At 46.6% G+C, this 19,388-nt stretch overlaps 1 protein-coding gene across 1 annotated transcript in view; it reads left to right on the forward strand.

Moving 5' to 3' along the window:
* The first annotated feature begins 4,399 nt into the window (after nucleotides 1–4,399).
* Nucleotides 4,400–19,388, forward strand: part of tm9sf3 (transmembrane 9 superfamily member 3) — a 78,996-nt gene continuing 64,007 nt past the window's right edge. The window contains exon 1 of the mRNA XM_033012867.1: nucleotides 4,400–4,572. Coding sequence (XP_032868758.1) covers nucleotides 4,489–4,572 — 84 coding nt within the window. The 5' untranslated portion in view covers nucleotides 4,400–4,488. The remainder of the gene's footprint in view (nucleotides 4,573–19,388) is intronic.

Here is a 19,388-nt window from a genome sequence, read left to right on the forward strand (position 1 = left end):
ATTGAACGGTGATATCTAGGCTGGAGGTTACTGACTAGTGTAATTCTGTGGGTATCTGTTTTTAGTTTAGTTTAGTTTAGAGATACAGAGCGGAAATGGGACCTTCGGCCCACCCAGTCCGCGCCGACCAGCGATCCCCGTACAATAACACTTTCCTGCTCTCTAGAAACAATTTACAATCTTTATCATAACATTACAAGATAATAAGTGATAGGAACAGAATTAGGCCATTCGGCCCATCAAGTCTACTCCGCCATTCAATCATGGCTGATCTATCTCTCCCTCCTAAGCCCATTTTCCTGCCTTCACTCCGTAACCTCTATCGAAGCCAATCAACCTGCAAACCTGCACGTCTTTGGAGTGTTGGAGGAAACTGAAGATCTCGGAGTAAACCCACGCAGGTCATGGGGAGAATGTACAAACTTCATACAGACAGTATCCGAAGTAAGGATCAAACCCGGGTTTCTGGCGCTGTGTGGCGGCAGCTCTACCGCTAAAAGTCTGATCTTGACCACTACCTGTTGTTCTGTATATTGATTTTAGAAAAAAACGCTGCCACTGACGGCTGTGATTTTTGGCCATCTTACTCAGAGTCCCCCTCCGCTTATCAGATGCTGAGTTTTCCCATCGAAGAAAAATAAAAGAGTTATTAGTGTTTAAAAAATGTTGAAATTCTCTCAATCATGCCATGAAGGCCACGCCCCTTCTGGTGCGAGGGAGGGAGGGACTATAAAACCCAGAAGTGTGGGCGTGGCTCAGTCTCTACAAGATGGAGGAGGGAGAGGTCATGACTCGCTGTCTTTAGTGGCCTTGCACCCTGCTTGAAATGGTATGAAACTGCACTTGAATTTGGTGGCCTTGCACCCTGCTTGAAGTGGTAAGAAACTGCACTTTAATTTGTTGGCCTTGCACCCTGCTTGAAATGGAATTTCAAGGAATAGCCGTGTCAACTGCCAGCCCACCAGCCATGAGTGAGTGAGCTGCGAGCACAACAGGCTTGAGTGACTGAGCTGCCAGCCCAAGAATCCATTCGACCCACAATATACATACTAGCCCTCTTGAAACCAGTCCCTTCAGCCCACAACACCCATACTAGCGCTCCCCCCCCCCCCCCCCCCCCCCCCCACTGGCCACCAATATTGGAATTGGTGGAGAGGTGGAATATTGCATTGGGGGACCAGCCCTCCCGTGTGATGCTGGGACCCAACGGGTCCCACTTAGTCTAGTAATATATATAAACAACATGGACTGAAATGTGGATGGGTTGGTTAGTAGGTTTGTAGAAACACCAAATGTTGTGAAGCTGTAGGCAGTGATGAAGGGTGTCATGGGACATGTTGGGATATAAATAATTTACTGATATGGACAGAGAATTGGAAGATGGAGTTTAAACTGAAGAAATGTAAGGTGGTGCACCTATAGAAACTTAGAAAAATAGAAACATAGAAAATAGGTGCAGGAGGAGGCCATTCGGCCCTTCGACCCAGCATCGCCATTCATTGTGATCATGGCTGATAGTCCCCTATCAATAACCCATGCCTGCCTTCTCCCCATATCCCTTGACTCCACTAGCCCCTAGAGCTCTATCTAACTCTCTCTTAAATCCACCCAGTGACATAGAGGTGGAATATAAGGAGAAAGTATGTAGAGAATGCAAGACCCCTAACTGCATTGATGTACAGAGGAATTTACCTGGATTAGAGGGTAATAGATACAAGGACAAACATGGTGTGTAGGAACAAACTGCAGATGCTGGTTTAAACTGAACACGACACAAAGGAGACATTTTGGGTCCCATTCCATTTATCCAGAGATGCTGCCTGTCCAGGATTACTCCAGCATTTTGTGTCTATCCTCATCCAACTTGCCCAGCTGATCAAGATCCTGCTGCCATGTTCAAGTCGTCAAGTCAAGTTTTATTCTTCACTTGCACATAAAGTGCAGAGCAATTTGCCAGCAGCGGTACAATAAAAAAAGACCACACAATACACAATAAACATTTAACACAAATATCCACCACAGCATTCATCACTGTGGTGGAAGGCACAAAGTTTGGTCAGTCCTCCTCCATTTTCCCCCGTGGTCGGGACCGCAACCCTCCGCAGTTGTCGGTAAGTTGAGCAGACAAGGTAAGTCCAGGTAAGTCCTGAATCGGTGCTTCCCCACCGGTGACTGCGGCTTCAAGATGGTGTAGGCCGCAGGCCGGCGGTCGAAGATCTAATGACGACGCAGCCAGAAGCACCACAGGCCGGCGGTCGGAGCTCCTCTCCAGGGATCCCCGGTGAGGGATCCCATTCCGGATGGCAAGTCCCCGCTGCGCCCGCGGGCCGGCAGTCGGAGCTTTTCTCGTCCGGGGTCCCCAACGAGGGATCCCAGGCTCCGGACGCCGCGCCAGCTGGAAGCGCCGTAGTCCGCGGCTTCTGGATGATGTAGGCCGCGGGCCATCGGTCAGAGCTCCTCTCCAGGGATCCCCGGCGAGGGATCCCATTCCGGATGGAAGTCCCCGCCGCGCCCTCAGCTAGAAGTAGGCCGCGGGCCGGAGCTCTTCTTCCCTCAACGAGGGATCCCAGGCTCCGGATGCCGCGCCAGCTGGAACTCCGCAGACCACGGCTTTAGGATGCCGCGGGCCAGCAAACGGAGCGCTCCCTCCGTCAACCTCCGGTGAGGGCTCGCCCGCTCCGCGACGAAAGAATCCGCGCTGCGCCCGCAGCTGAAGCCCAGGGCGCATCTCTGGGAAGGGTGACGTATCGAGCCGAGGCATATCTCTCAATTCCGTTTCCCCTGACTCTCAAGGGTCTCGACCTGAAACGTCACCTATTCTTTCTCTGCAGAGATGCTGTCTGTCCCGCTGAGTTATTCCAGATTTTGTGTCAGTCTTTGGACAAACTTGGATTGTTTCCTATAAGGGTGCGGAATTGGAGGGTGAGGGAAACATAGAAAATAAGTGCAGGAGTAGGCCATTCGGCCCTTCGAGCCTGCACCGCCATTCAATATGACCATGGCTGATCATCCAACTCAGTATCCTGTACCTGCCTTCTCTCCATACCCCCTGATCCCTTTAGCCACAAGGGCCACATGTAACTCCCTCTTAAATATAACCAATGAACTGGCCTCAACTACCTTCTGTGGCATAGAGTTCCAGAGATTCACCACTCTCTGTGAAAAATGTTTTTCTCATCTCGGTCCTAAAGGATTTCCCCTCTATCCTCAAACTGTGACCCCTTGTCCTGGACTTCCCCAACATCAGAACAATCTTCCTGCATCTAGCCTGTCCAACCCCTTAAGAATTTAATAAGTTTCTATAAGATATCCCCTCAATCTCCTAAATTCTAGCGAGTACAAGCCGAGTCTATCCAGTCTTTCTTCATATGAAAGTCCTGACATCCCAGGAATCAGTCTGGTGAACCTTCTCTGTACTCCCTCTATGGCAACAATGTCTTTCCTCAGATTAGGAGCCCAAAACTGTACGCAATACTCCAGGTGTGGTCTCACCAAATCCTGTACAACTGCAGTAGAACCTCCCTGCTCCTATACTCAAATCATTTTGCTATGAAGGAAGACATGATAAAACGATCATTGCCAGCATAGACCCAGTAGACAGTCAAAACTATTTTTGCAGTGTGTGTGGGAAAGTAAAACGATCTTTGATGTAAAGGACCAGAGGACAGAGCTGTTGGGTGAGAGGGAAGGTAAAGCCCCGCCCCTATACACCAGCCACGCCCACATCTCCTTCCTGGCCCCGCCCACCATGCCGGCCACTCTGGGCCCCGCCCACGCCACGCCCACGCCTCCCTGGCCCCGTCATTGTCCACAGGCCCAGCCCACACCTCCCAAACCCCGCCCATTATACCGTCCCGCCCACTCGCCCATGGGCCCTCCCCTGCAACGCCTCTATAGCCCCGCCCACTACAGTGACTCCGTCCACTATCTTGGTCCCTCCCACTGCAGAACCCGTCTGCGACACGGGCCCCGCCCTCTATAGTGACCCCGCCCACACCGCCCAGACCGCGTCCTCTACAGACCCCGTACTCTACACGGGCCCCGCCCACTACAGTGACCCCGTCCACTATCTTGGCCCCTCCCACTGCAGAACCCGTCTGCGACACGGGCCCCGCCCTCTATAGTGACCCCGCCCACACCGCCCAGACCCCGCCCACTGCAGACCCGTCCTCTACACGGGCCCCGCCCACTACAGTGACTCCGTCCACTATCTTGGCCCCTCCCTCTGCAGGACCCGTCCTCTGCACGGGCCCCGCCCACTATAGTAACCCCGCCCACACCTCCCAGACCCCGCCCATTGCCCCAGACCCCGCCTCTCTCCCTGGCTGGCGGCGGCGGCGGCGGCGGCGGCGGCGTGGCGTTGTGTTGTGCTCGGCGTGGCGGTGACGTGGCGCAGGGAGGTGCGCGCCTGGTGAGGGAGCAAGGCCGCGGGCGGGGCCGCAGCCGGAGCGGAGCCGAGAGCCGAGAGCCGGAGCCAGCGCCGCCGACATGCCGCCCTCCACCCTGCCTCTGCTGCTCGCCTGCCTCGGCCTCAGCGTCCTGTGCGCCCGGGCCGACGAGCACGACCACACGGTAAGGTGGGCCCCGGGCTGGATTTGATCGGCGCCCCCCCTCCCTCTCCCTCTCATTCCCGGGCCACGGCGCTTAGGCCCAGGTCGGTCCCGAGCGGCCCGGCTACCCCAACTCGCCGGCCGCGGCCCGTGGACACGGCCTCAAACCCGAGGCCTAGACTGCGGCCTCAGGGCGGCTGCCAGGTGTGGATGTGGCGGCTGAAGGGCCGGGCTCCAGGCCTACAGTGTGTGCCGGTGTCTCCACTCTCCCCCAGAGCCGGGCCTGGCCTGGCCGAGCCGGCGGTGGCAGCGGTGTGGGCGCCAGTGGAAGGCAGCAGGCTTCCTCCTCCTTCCACGTATGGTTTATCTGCGTCAAGCCTCGTTGTCTTTACTCGTTGCAGCTGAAGTTATCTCGTTTCCTTTGCACCCACCGCCCCCGGTGCTGACAGCTGTGGCTCATGTATGTTTAGTCGGATCATTTAGCGTTGTTACCAGGGCAATTAAACTGTATTCATGTTCATAAGTTCTAGGAGGAGAATTAGGCCATTCAGCCCATCAAGTCTATCCCGCCATTCAATCGTGTCTGATCTATCCTTCCCTCTTAACCTCATTCTCCGGCCTTCTCCCCACAACCCCTGACACATGTACTAATCAAGAATCTATCTCTGCCTTAAAAATGCCCCTTGACTTGGGCTGCACAGTATTCTATGACTGTGAATTCCACAGATTCACCATCCTCTGACTAAATAATTTATTCCTTGTCTTTCCTAAAGGAATGCCCATTTATTTCAATGCTATGACCTCTGGTCCCAGACTCTCCCACTAGTGGAAACATCCTGTCCACATTTACTCTATCCAGGTCTTTCACTATTTAATAAGCTTCAATGTCTTCCCCTCATTCTTCTAAACTCCAGAGAACCCAGTGCCATCAAATGTTCATCATAAGTTACCCTACATTTGGGCTGTCATGGATGCAAAAGCCATTTGGTGAACTGCATGGCATCAAACTCAGTCCCGGTGACAAATCTGGTGTTGTCTTTATTGTGGGTGAGAATGATTTCATTGCCCTCAATTTCTTTACCGTTACCCTTCATATACTTGAATCATATACGTGATCATATACTTGTTGAGATGTCTTTGTTGTGAACTCTAATGCGAGGGTATTTGGGACTTCAAGAAGTTGTGGATAGTTAGTGAAATGGGTGGATCAGTGGTGGCAGGTTAAGTTTACTGAGAAGCGTGACAGTTTGGCTGGAAGGGGATATAGGCAACATAAACTGGAGGGCACAATTCGAAAAGGGGGACAGGAACAGTGTTCTGAGATAGTGGCTCCATTTTAGTCATGGAGATCTTTCGCATGGAAACAGGTTATCCGGCCCACTGTGTCCACACTGACCAACTACCTACTCGCACAAATCCCATTATCTTCACCCCCTATTCCTATTAACTCCCCCCAGATTGTACTCCTCGCCAACACATTTAGAAACAGTTTACCGCTGCGAATTAAACTGCCAACCCACTTGTCTGGGATGTGGGAGGAAATTGGAACTGAAACAGGAGAAACCCTTGGTCACAGGGAGGACATGCAAACTCCATGCAGACATCAGAATTAAAACTTCCGGGTGCTGAGAGGCAGCAGCTTTACCAGCTATGCAGCTGTGCTGGTTATTTTAAACAAAAATCTAATACATTTTATAAATAGATTAGAATGCCAGAGCGAGCTGGTCATAATTACCCTTGGTTACAACTCCAAGTATTGTCTTGGGATAGGGGGTTCAGCAAGGATACAGATTTCTTAAAATGGTTTTGGGGTGCAGGATATGGATACATAAAATGTTGTGAAAGGATCTGGTAGAAATATTTTAGCTAACTAAGGTTATGTACAATATGGATAGAAACTGTTCCAATTGATCGAGGGATCATAATCAGTGGACAAGGAGAAAATAAACAAAAGGAATGAGGAAATAAAAGGAAACACGTTTTTTTATTTGGTCAGTATCTAGGACTGGAATGTACTGGATTCTAGACATTACTCAACTCTACTTTTGAGAAGTTAATAGTGACCCATGATCTTGCACATCTCGTCAATGCTTGTTGGTCAGTTTTAATGGTGTCTTATTAAGCATTAGGTTCTGCACATCCAGGCATCTGTTCAATACTTCATCACACATTGTAGATGTTAGAAATACTTTGGCTATTTGGTGGTGAGTCAGTCACTGTTGGATAATCAGCCTGTGAGCTGCTCACCCTATTCCTTTCAACTTCCCCCCAGATTCTTCTCCTCACCTACGTATTACACTCGTTTTTGCCACCGTATTTATGTGGTTCAAATCAGTATGTGATGGTGGTGGAGATGGATGATAGACACAAAAAGTTGGAGTAACTCAGCGGATCAGGCAGCATCTCTGGAGAAAAAGGAAGAGGTGACATTTCAGGTCAAGATCCTCCTTTAATTCCTTTTCGCCAGAGATGCTGCCTGACCCACCTGAGTTATTCCTGCTTTTTGTGTCTATCTTTGGTTTGAACCAGCTTCTGCAGTTACTTCCGACAAGTAGTGGAGATCGAATTGGTTTGAAGTAAATTTGCTTTAAACAGTAGCTGTGTGTGTGTATCCGGAATTGAAAAATAAATTGCTCAGGTTCGTAAAGGATGCTGAGGAGTGGGACCAGCGGGATTGTTTTAGAGTTGGTGTTTTTGAACAGGGTGAATAACCTCATTCTCTGCTGTGACCTTTTTGACCATCATCGAACTAACTGGTCCATTTTGTATAAGAAGGAACTGCAGATGCTGAATAAGGGTCTCGACCCAAAATGTCACCTGTTCCTTCTCTCCAGAGATGCTGCCTGTCAGGCTGAGTTACTCCAGGTTTTTGTGTCTAATTGGTCCTTTTTTGACAGGGCCATCAATACACTGATGTGGCATTATATGTGAACATTTTAACTTGCATGTATCTTGAGTAAACATTGGAACAATGTTTTGTGGATTCAGCTTTTGTTTGAATTTGAACTGGCAATTGCACTACTGGCAGTGGGTTTGCACATTGTGTCATCCTTATTTTGCAAAGAGAACATTATCCATGCGACAAAGTACTTGTGGCCTCTAGAGATGTGAAATTTGGGAGTTTGGATGTTAGTTGAAGATTTCAGCAGGCTAATTATGATTTATTAATAATATAGCTTCATGTATGGGGATTCTGGCATTTAATTTTTAATCCCTAATTGTTCCTGAAGTGAGGTAATAATTAAGAGCTAACTACAGAGTGTCTGACATCACCTGTAGGTGAGGACAGGTAACAAAGGTAAACTTCTTTCCTTGAACGACATCGGAAGAACAGATGAAATTTTATGTAAATCCAGTAGATTACGAGTTTAAATAAAAATTCTGAAGCTTATTGTCACTTTTCAAATGCTCGACTTTTTTGTTGCTGATGTTGACCTTTGCTAGTGCAATTACATACCGTACAAATAATTGGAGCTTTCAAAATGACATGAAAGCTGGAACTGACCATCTTGGTGAATAAGGAGTGAATGCTGATTGGGGGCAGGGGGGGACGAAGCTGGATTTGTTATTCTGATTGAATAGAGGGACAAAGTCCAAACAAAGTGGCAGTTTGCATATAACGGAGTGAAATATCTTGCAGTACTCAAGACAGTTTTATTGTCATGTGTCCTAGATAGGACAATGAAATTCTTGCTTGCTGCAGCAAAACCGAATATGTAAACATAATACAGAACAGGAGATAAAAGTTCAGTGTGTCTATATACCATAGACCATATATATACACAATAAATAAACATAAAGTGCAATAGCAATAATAGACTATCGGGTTATTATGAAGCAGAATTTGAGCTGTAAGCCCACGTTAGGGTAGTTTAGTTTAGTTTTAGTTTAGACACAAAAGTAACTCAGCCGGTCAGGCAGCACTCTGGAGAAAAGGAACAGTTGACTTTTCAGGTGTTAGGGGTGGTCCACTTGGGCGACCTAATTGGCGAGTTTAGATGAGTTTAGGAGAGTTTGCTAAAATGTCATGTTGAAGACCTCCTTCGACCTCCTTCGACTATGTTAAAGACTAGCTTCGACTAGCTACGACTAACTTTGGGAAAATTGGACACCGAATAGTGGAGACTGAAGACTACCTCCTTCGACCTCCCTTCGACTATGATGAAGACTATCTACGACTACCTTTGACAACCCTCGATTACCTACGACTAACATGCCGACCTACTACGACGAAACCTATGAGTAAAAAAAGTATCGATTTTTCCATGGCGACCTTTTTTTAACTAATGGGCATTTTTCAATATGTTGAAAAATACTCCGTGACGTACCTGAGGCCTCGAGTACACAGGGACTACTCTCGAGCATGAAGGAGAGTTATAAAGACCTACGACCTTGTGTCGACCATGCTACAAGTATGTCGAGGGCAAACTCGTTAGAACTCGCGGATTAGGTCGCCCATGTGGGACAGCCCTTTGACTCGTCTTCAGATTCCGCTTTAGTTTAGATAGGCACAAAAAGCTGGAGTAACTCAGCAGGTCAGGCAGCTTCTCTGGAGAAAAAGAATAGGTGACATTTCAGGCCGAGGTCCTTCTTCAGATCTCGGTCTTGACCCGAAACGTCACCAATTCCTTTTTTCCAGAGATGCTGTCCCACCCGTTGAGTTACTCCAGCATTTTGTGTCTATCTTCGGTTTGAACCATTATCTGCACAATCCTACACAGGGTGCACCAGGGTGGGCATTGTAAATGGACTTTGGTTGGAAGCTGCCAAAACCTAGAGGACCTCTTTCAGGATCCAGTTGCTGTGATTCCTTATAGAGGTGATGAAGGTAGTTTATTATCACGTGCACTGAGGTGCAGTGAGAAGCTTTTGTTGCAAACTTTTCTTGCCAGTCAGCGGAAAGACGGTACATGATTATATGACAATAAATGAGTATTTCTTCTCTGTATTTACCGAGGAGAAAGACAGTAGGTTGGAGAAAATGGGAGTAGTCACTGGAAGTGTCTTGAGAGCAGTCAGGGTTACCGTCGAAGAAGTACTGAAGGTACTGTCGTGTATGGTAGACAAATCTCCAGGGTCTGATCAGATATATCCGAGGACATTGCGGGAAACTAGAGAGGAAATTGCGGGAGCCCTGGTTGAAATTTAAGAGTTGTATTTAAATACAGGAGAGGTGCTGGAAGACTGGAGGGTGGCAAATGTTGTGCCTCTTTTCAAGAAGGGCTGCAGGGAAAATGCTGGGAACTATAGGCTGGTGAGCCTATCTGTAGTTGGTAAGTTACTGAATAGTACTCTGAGGGATAGGTTATACAGGCATTTGGATGGGCAAGAGCTGATTAGGGATGGTCAGCATGGTTTTGTATGTGGGAGGTGTCTCACAAATTTGATTGATTTTTTTGAAGATGTGACCAAAAAGGTTGATGTTGTGTACATGGACTTCAGTAAGGCATTCGACAAGGTTCCGCATGGTAGGCTGCTCTGGAAGGTTAGATCACATGGGATCCAAGGAGAGATGGCTAAATGGATAGCAAATTGGCTTCATGGAAGGAAGCAGAGGGTGATGGTGGAAAGTTGCTTCTCAGACTGGAGGCCTGTGACTAGTGGTGTCTCTCAGGGCCTGTAACTGTTTGTCATCTATATCAATGGTTTGGATGAGAACATACAGGGCAAAATTAGCAAGTTTGCTGATACAAAAGTTAGTGGTTTTGCAGATAGTGAAGATGGTTGTGAAAGATTGCAGCAGGATCTGGATCATTTGGCCAGGTGGGCAGATGAATGGTTGATGGAATTTAATACAGAAAAGTGTGAGGTGTTGCATTTTGAGATGTCGAACGAGGGCAGGATCTACACAGTGAATGGTAGGCCTCTGGGTAGTGTTGTAGAGAAGAGGGATCTAGGAGTATAGGTGCATGGTTCCTTGAAGGTCGAGTCGCAGGTAGATAAGTTGGTCAAAAAGGATGTTGGCACTTTGGCCTTCATCAGTCAGAGTATTGAGTATAGAAGTTGGGAGGTCATGTTGCAGTTAGAATATTGTGTTCAGTTCTGGGCACCATGTAATAGGAAAGATATTGTCAAGCTTGAAAGGGTTCAGAAAAGATTTACGAGGATGTTGCCAGGACTAAAAGGTGTGAGAGGGTATAGGGAGAGGTTGAGTGGTCTGGGAGTGCAGGAGGATGAGGGAAAAACTTGTAGAGGTATACAAAATCATGAGAGGAAAAGATCGGGTAGATGCACAATTTTTTGCTCAGAGTAGGGGAATCGAGGACCAGAGGACATAGGTTCAATGTGAAGAGAAAAAGATTTAATAGGAATCTGAGTAACTTTTTCACACAAAGGGTGGTGGGTGTATGGAACAAGCTGCCAGAGGAGGTAGTTGAGACTGGGACTATCCCATAGTTTAAAAAACAATTAGACAGGTACATGGATAGGCCAGGTTTGGAGGGACATGGACCAAGCGCAGGCAAGTGGGACTAGTGTAGCTGGGACATTGTTGGGCCGAAGGGCCTGTTTCCACACTGTATCACTCTATGACTCTATATTACAGTCGAGCCATCCACAGTGTACAGATACATGATAATGGGAATAAAGTTTAGTGCAAGGTAAAGCCCTGTAACGTCTGATTAAAGATTAAAGAAATGCTGCTGTTGGAATAGGGATTTAAAGGAGTGGGGCAATTGTAATGCGTGTTTTGCAGACCAGCACACAGAGTTCCTTTACCTGGGCGTCATCTTGGATCAATGGCCCTTGTTGAGTTTAAGGACTGCCTCAAAGGCAGATGTTTAAATTTTTAAAATAAATTCCATGCCATGAGTTGTTGGCAGTTAAACACACAGCCACCAGGTACGGATTATTTTAAATTTGGTATGATCAGACACCAAGAACTGGAGCACCGTCTTCTCAGATAGCTGGAGGACTGGGGATCAGAAGTGTGTTGGGTGGATTGATTATGTTTTAACGGAAGTACATGAACATAAGAATTGTAATTGTACTGTCAGTCAAAAGAAGAATCCTGGCCAAAATGTATCCTGTCCATTCCCCCCCCCCCCCCCCCAAAGATGCTGCCTGACCCGCTGAGAATGTTACTATGTTGGCACTGCTGGAGAGGAGGCCCAGCATAATTCCCTGAGCTTATGGGGGAACCAAATGGAATTCAGAAGCTGATGTAGAAGCTCTAAAGGGTAGACCAAACTATGACCAAGAATGTGTGTTGGAACAATACAGGTGGTGCAGCGATATTGCTGCCTTTACCATGCCAGAGACCCTGGTTCGATCCTAACCATGGGTCTGTACTGAGTTTATACGTTCTCCCCGTGACCTGCGTGGGTTTTCTCTGAGATCACCGTTTTCCTCTCACACTCCGAAGTCGTGCAGGTTTGTAGGTTAATTGGCTTTGGTGTAATTGTAAATTGTCCCTAGTGTGTAGGATAGTGTACGTGTGCGGGGATCGCTGGTTGATGCGGACTCAGTGGACCAAAGGACCTGTTTCCACGCTGTATCTCTAGACTAAAAAAAACGAAACCAAAAGAAGGAGGGATCTATTACAAGTCTCAGGTCAAATCAAATTTATCTGGACAATAGAAATAACCAGAGTGAATCCCATGTTGATGGAGACAGAATGTTGAGTCAAACCTCAATCAAATGGAGAAACTAGTCGCTGGAAATACTCAGCAGGTCAATCAATATATGTGGATAAAATAGCAGTTTAAAAAGTTTGAGTGCTGATCTTTTATCAGAACCAAGTTAGATAGTGAGCATGTTTACATTTAGAGGAAGGAAAGGGTTGGGAAAACAAAGAGAAAAAAAAGTGTTGTACATCTGAGACCGAATCATGCAAATAGTGGTGAGCTGGCAGTGAGGGTTTGCCAATCAACTGCTTTCTGGAGGAAGTGTTGATGGAGGAGATGAATGAGGACAGGAGAGCACTGAAACAATAATTGGTGGGATTGAAGTAAACAGCACAGCTGCTACTGGAAGTCTGGGAATAAAACAGCAGTACAACACAGGAACAAAGCCTTTAGCCCACAAAGTCCATGCCGAACTTGATGCCAAGTTAAACTAATCTCGGCCTGCACGCGATCCATATCCCTCCATTCCCTGCTTCTCCATGTGCTTATCTGAAAGGCTCTTAAATGCCACTATTGTATCTACCTCCACAGCACTCTACAGTGTACCATTCTCTGAGTAAAAACTTGCTCTGCACATCTCCTTTCAAAGTTTTCCCTCTCACCTTATAGATATGCCCTCTAGTCTTTGACGTTTTCACCCTAGGGGGGAAAAAAGTGAGACATTTCCAGCAATTTCTGTTTTCATTGTAGTTCTCCCAGACCTGCAGGTTTTTGCTTTACGATCAAGAAGCATGATGCATTCCAATGAAAAGCTGTCACTTGATAGGTTTCTATGACTCTGACCATTCACTCTGTTCACCTATAGCTGAAGCTACAGATGCTATGCAATATTTGCTAAGGTTCTTTTTATAGCATTTGCCAAACTCCCATTATATTGGAGGACAAAGTCAACAATTGTCTGGAATTATTATTGCCACCCTCTCCAAGCCAAACATTATCCTGACCTAAAAATCTCACGATTTCTCTTAGCTGTTATGTCACTGTGCCTGATACTCCACCCAACACCATTGTATTTCCCGTACGCACTTCCCCAGGTTAGCAAGCAGTCCACCTCTGTCATGTTGCAATGATTTGCGGTCCAATTTTTCAAAAATCTTTGTGTTTCAGCACCTGACTTGCCAGGTTCATTGCCCCTCCCTTGCTTTGAAGCTTGCCTGCGCCCCTAATTCCTGTCCTCCCATTAAACATACACGGTTCTCTGGAACATGTATTGTGTAACAACTTAAAAATAAAGATAGACACAAAATGCTGGAGTTCCAACAGGCAGCATCTCTGGAGAAAAAGAATAGGTGATTTTGCGGGTCGAGACCCTTCTTCAGACTGAAAGTCAGGGTAGATGGAAATGCGAGATAAAGGACAAATGAATGAAAGATATGCAAATTCAATGAGACATAAAATGTCACCTATTCCATCCGTCCAGAGATGCTGCCTGACTCGCTGAGTTACTCCAGCATTTTGTGTCTATCTTTGGTGTAAACCAGTATCTGCAGTTCCTTCCTACACATCTTAATAATATATAACAGCGTCCTGAAATATTAAATAGGACAAAACTGAATTTCACTGTACTTTGGTTTATGTGACAAATAAAGTACCATCGACAGTACCATTATGTAATATTCAATCGTCCAAGAAATCTGCCAGAGTGGTCCCACCGAAATCCCAATCACGTTGGATTGTTAAAGTTTTAGTACACTACCTTCTTAAGGGAAATTGAGGCACTCAATAAATGGCAATCTTAATGGTGATCCCACAATCCATGGGATAATGGGTAAAAGGAAAAATAGTTGCCCAGTCCTAGAAAAAATAGATTTCTGATTATATTATTTGTGGAATGCCACAATAATTCAAGTAGTATACCCACTAGTTTACTTTTTAATGTTTACACGTGATGGACTTGAGATCCAAAGCTAATGTAAAGGGGAGTTAATTTGTCTGCTCTTACAGAGAGAGTGTTTCTGAAGTAACACTTGCACATCTAGAGTAGGTGGGAGTGCAAATGGTGTTGAAAAGTGTCCAAAAGATTGGAATGTCTATCCATTCTTTACAGATGTGCTGTTTTACAGATATTAATGGAAGTATCATTCCTCCTTGCATTTTAACGCTTTACTAGTACATTATTTTAAATAACTAGTTCTGTTACTTTGTTGCTTTTGTTTGTAAATTTAATGACAAAGAGAAATTTAAGTAACTGTATATTCCACGGTACATTTGTTTCCCCCTCCCACCCCTAGTTTTAATCTATTTTTAAAACAAAGCAATTTTCAGATACATGCCAACTGCCACGTGGAGGGGAGGCTAATTTCCCAATCATCTTGCAACATGCCAGATAATGTTAAGTGCAAATTAGTCTGCATTTTTAGAGATGAGATGGGAGGGGGGTTCATTCACTCATGTGTCAGACGATGTAGCTCGCTGCTGGCTTCTGTCGTCGTCCAACATGTTGCAACAGAGTGCATCGCGTCATCGCTTCCAGGGATCGCCACGAGGAGGCTTCTGTCACGGGGGGGGGGGGGGGGGGGGAATAAGATATAACCTAATAAAAACATTAAACCATTTTCCAGTAAAGAAAGGAGGCATTAGAAACATTGCACGGAGAAAGCAGAGAAACAAAAATGAATTTTAAATGGAAAAGAAAAACAGGTGCATATAATTTAAAACATTTGTCAGAACCAAATATCCAAACCAGTCCATAGACTATTCCAATCATCACCCAGTGGCAAGATTTACTCACTCTACAGATTATGCTTTTGTTTACATTTGCAGTAAGTTCTCCAGAGAGATAGACTGGGGAATTATTGAAAAATTAGGGAATTCATATTTTCGTGCTGGAGGACAATGCAAACTTCCCAAAAAAGGAAGTTGAGGTGTAACAAAATCATGAGAGGTAGGCGCACAGTCTCTTGCCCAGAGTAGGGGAATCGAGAACCAAAATATCAGTTGCTAGATGGTATTCAGAACTCGGAGTTGACTGGAAAACCACAAATGTGCTTTGATTGTTTAATAAGCGAAGAAGCCAAAAAGTGAGTAACATAGGCCTGTTAGCTAAACATCTGTTCATAAGGTGGTGGAGTCCATAATCAAGGAATAAATAGCTTAATGCAATCAAACAAATTAGCATGGGTTTTTGAAAGATAAATCCTATTTGACAAATTTTATGCGTTTGTTTGAGAATGTAACAAGCAAAATCAATAGAGGCAATCTGTCTGTTTAGATTTTCAGAAGGCATTTGAAAAGGTGCCTGAGGAAGGGTCTCGACCCGAAACGTCGCCTATTTCCTTCGCTCCATAGATGCTGCCTCACCCGCTGAGCTTCTCCAGCATTTTTGTCTACCTACCACTTATAAGGCTGTTGCGCAAGATGTACCTGGTATATAATAATGCACATGGTATTAAGGGAAGTGTGTTAGTATGGATTGAAGATTAGAGATTGCATAGCAGACAGGGCTGGATAAACAGCTCTTGCTCAAGCAGAAATTATGTAACTAGAATCAGTTTTTGGTTTCCAATTACTTATAATTTATGTTATTAGACAATAGTGCAGGAGTAGGCCATTCGGCCCTTCGAGGCAGCACCACCATTCACTGTGATCATGGCTGATCATCCACAATCAGTACCCCGTTCCTGCCTTCTCCCCATACCCTTTGACTGCTATCTTTAAGAGCTCTATCTAACTCTCTCTTGAGAGCATCCAGATAATTGGCCCCCACTACCTTCTGAGGCAGAGAATTCCACAGATTCACAATTCTCTTGGTGAAAATGTTTTTCCTCATCTCCGTTCTAAATGGCCTACCCCTTATTCTTTAATGACAGGGGAGTAGCAGAATGTCAGGTATCTATGTTTGCGGTGAGAGGAAAATAGGTGGGAGGACATGTTGTGATGAGGATATTAAGATCCTGCAAATGGATAGAGGTCGAGTCAGTGAACAAAAACTTGTAAATGGAATTTAAGGTGGAGATTATGCACTTTGATGAGAGGAATCTAAAGGAAGGGGATTGCAGATGGGTGAAGTACAGAGCTTTTCTTGTGCACAAATCGCAGAACCCATACCTCCAGATCCATATCTCGGTGCCCTCCGGTTCTTCCTCAACCAGAGGAGCAACCTATACCCAGCCACTGACACTCTCCTCCGCTTAGCGGAGTTGGTCCTCACCCTCAACAACTTTACATTTGACTCCTCCCATTTCCTCCAAACACAAGGCGTAGCTATGGGCACACGCATGGGCCCCAGCTACGCCTGCCTCTTTGTCGGGTACGTTGAACAATCCTTGTTCAATACGTACCAGGGCCCCATCCCCGACCTCCTCCATCCTATCCCCCCTGGTTAAATCCCTTCCCACCTATGTTCTAGACACCTCATACACTCTCCGCCGCCACCACGCATTCCACTCTCTGGGGCCTCACCCCCTCATCTTCACCATGGATGTCCGGTCACTCTACACCTCCATCCCCCACCAGGATGGCCTTGGAGCCCTCCGGTTCTTCCTCGACCAGAGGAGCAACCTATACCCAGCCACTGACACTCTCCTCCGCTTAGCGGAGTTGGTCCTCACCCTCAACAACTTTACATTTGACTCCTCCCATTTCCTCCAAACACAAGGCGTAGCTATGGGCACACGCATGGGCCCCAGCTACGCCTGCCTCTTTTTCGGGTACGTTGAACAATCCTTGTTCAATACGTACATGGGCCCCATCCCCGACCTCTCTCCATCGCAGGGGACAGACTCCTGACCGACATACATTACAAACCCACTGACTCACATGGCTATCTGGACTACACGTCTTCCCACCCTGCCCCCTGTAAGGACTCCATCCCCTACTCCCAATTCCTCCGCCTACGCCGCATCTGTTCCCAGGATGAGACATTCCATACTAGGGCATCGGAAATGTCCTCGTTCTTCAGGGAACGGGGATTCCCCTCCGCCACCATAGATGAAGCTCACACCAGGGTCTCATCCATACCCCGTAACACTGCTCTCTCTCCCCATCCCCGCACTCGCAACAAGGGCAGAGTCCCTCTGGTCCTCACCTTTCACCCCACCAGCCGGCAAATACAACACATAATCCTCCGCCATTTCCGCCACCTCCAACGTGACCCCACCACTCGCCACATCTTCCCATCTCCCCCCATGTCTGCCTTCCGCAAAGACCGCTCCCTCCGCAACTCCCTCGTCAATTCTTCCCTTCCCTCCCGCACCACCCCCTCCCCGGGCACTTTCCGTTGCAACCGCAAGAAATGCAACACCTGCCCCTTCACCTCCCCCCTCGACTCCATTCAAGGACCCAAGCAGTCGTTCCAGGTGCGACAAAGGTTCACCTGTATCTCCTCCAACCTCATCTACTGCATCCGCTGCTCTAGATGTCAGCTGATTTACATCGGTGAGACTAAGCGGAGGTTGGGCGATCGTTTCGCCGAATACCTCCGCTAAGTCTGCAATAACCTACCTGAACTCCCGGTGGCTCAGCACTTCAACTCCCCCTCCCATTCCCAATCCGACCTCTCTGTCCTGGGTCTCCTCCATTGCCAGAGTGAGCAACAGCGGAAATTGGAGGAACAGCACCTCATATTCCGTCTGGGGACCTTGCGTCCGGATGGCATTAACATTGAATTCTCCCAATTTTGCTAGCCCTTGCTGTCTCCTCCCCTTCCTTAACCCTCTAGCTGTCTCCTCCCACCCTCCCATCCGCCCGCCCTCGGGCTCTTCCTCCTCATCCTCCTCCTCCCCTTTTCCTTCCTTCTCCCCCCCACCCCCCCATCAGTCTGAAGAAGGGTTTCGGCCCGAAACGTCGCCTATTTCCTTCACTCCATAGATGCTGCTGCACCCGCTGAGTTTCTCCAGCAATTTTGTGTACCTCCAGATTCAAGGGCAGTTTGTTCCTAATTGTCATCGGGTAACTGAACCATCCTATCAACAACTAGAGAGCAGTCCTGAGCTACCATCTATCTCATTGGAGACCCTTGGACTATCTTTAATCACATTTTACTGGACTTTATCTTGCACTGAACGTTATTCCCTTCATCCTGCGCATTGTGAATGGCTTGAATGTAATCGTATATAGTCTATCCGCTGACTGGACGGCACGCAAGAAAAGCTTTTCACTGTACCTCGGTACACGTGACAATAAATTAAACAAACTAACTCAGAAGTTAGACTGTGCATTGTGTGGGTAGGAAGGCAAATGACATCTTAACTATTGCAAGAAAGTTGGAATTTAAAATTAGAGTGGTATTGTTACAATAAGGACAGTGGAATAACTGGGCTTGTTCCTGGGATGAGAGGTTGTCTCAAGTGGCTAAAGATATTAGATCCAAGTTCTTTGGAGTACAGAAGAATAGAAGATTCCTAAAGAGTATGACACGGTAATGTAGAGATGTTTCCACGAACGGGAGATTCTTGAATGAGGGGATGCGGTTACAAAATTAGGGGACAGTCATTTAAAACTGAATTGCACAACCTTGCAGATGGTGGTGAAACGCTGGAATTTTCTGCCCCCGGATATTGTAGGTGCTGGATCATTGGTGGTGCTTGAAGAGGCAATGGATACATATCTGAAAGATCGGGTAATTGAAGGCTGGAGGAGCTGGCACACAACAGATGAGACCTGCGGCAGATCAGCCGTGATAACACTGGCCTGCTGTTATTTTATGTTAAACTTTCTTTAGACTTTCACAATTAATTATACAGTAAATGCAATTAAAAATTTTAGCAATGAAGTTTAGATTCCTGGTAGATTAGAAGCCAAGTAACTAGAATTGTAATGCTTTGAAAACCAAAACCATTTCAGGACCAAAAGGAAATGGAGCACATTGGAACACAAACCTTGATTGGCTTGTTTTAGTCCAATACATTAGCGTTTGAAAGGTTGATCCGGCATCTGACTTAAAGCATTTGTTGGAGAAACGGATGTATTCTGAATAACTCGTTGGGACGTCAGTTTGATTTAAGTTCAGTGAGAAAGGCAGAAGAATGGTTCTTAAATACAATGTTGAATTTAACCAGCATGTGTGTAGGCAGTTGATGGGCAGGGGAAGAAGGCTTTTCTGGGATACCTGCTCCATAAGGCAGAATTTAAATGCGCAGGTGGGTGTCTTGAATGGGCAATCATAAATCTGGGGTTTAGTTTAGAGATACAGCGCAGAAACAAGCCTACTGAGTCCGCGCCGGCTCAGCCATGAATGAATGGCAGAGTAGACGATGGGCCGAATGGTCTAATT

This window comes from Amblyraja radiata, chromosome 37 (genome assembly GCF_010909765.2).
Source record: "Amblyraja radiata isolate CabotCenter1 chromosome 37, sAmbRad1.1.pri, whole genome shotgun sequence".
NCBI lineage: Eukaryota > Metazoa > Chordata > Chondrichthyes > Rajiformes > Rajidae > Amblyraja > Amblyraja radiata.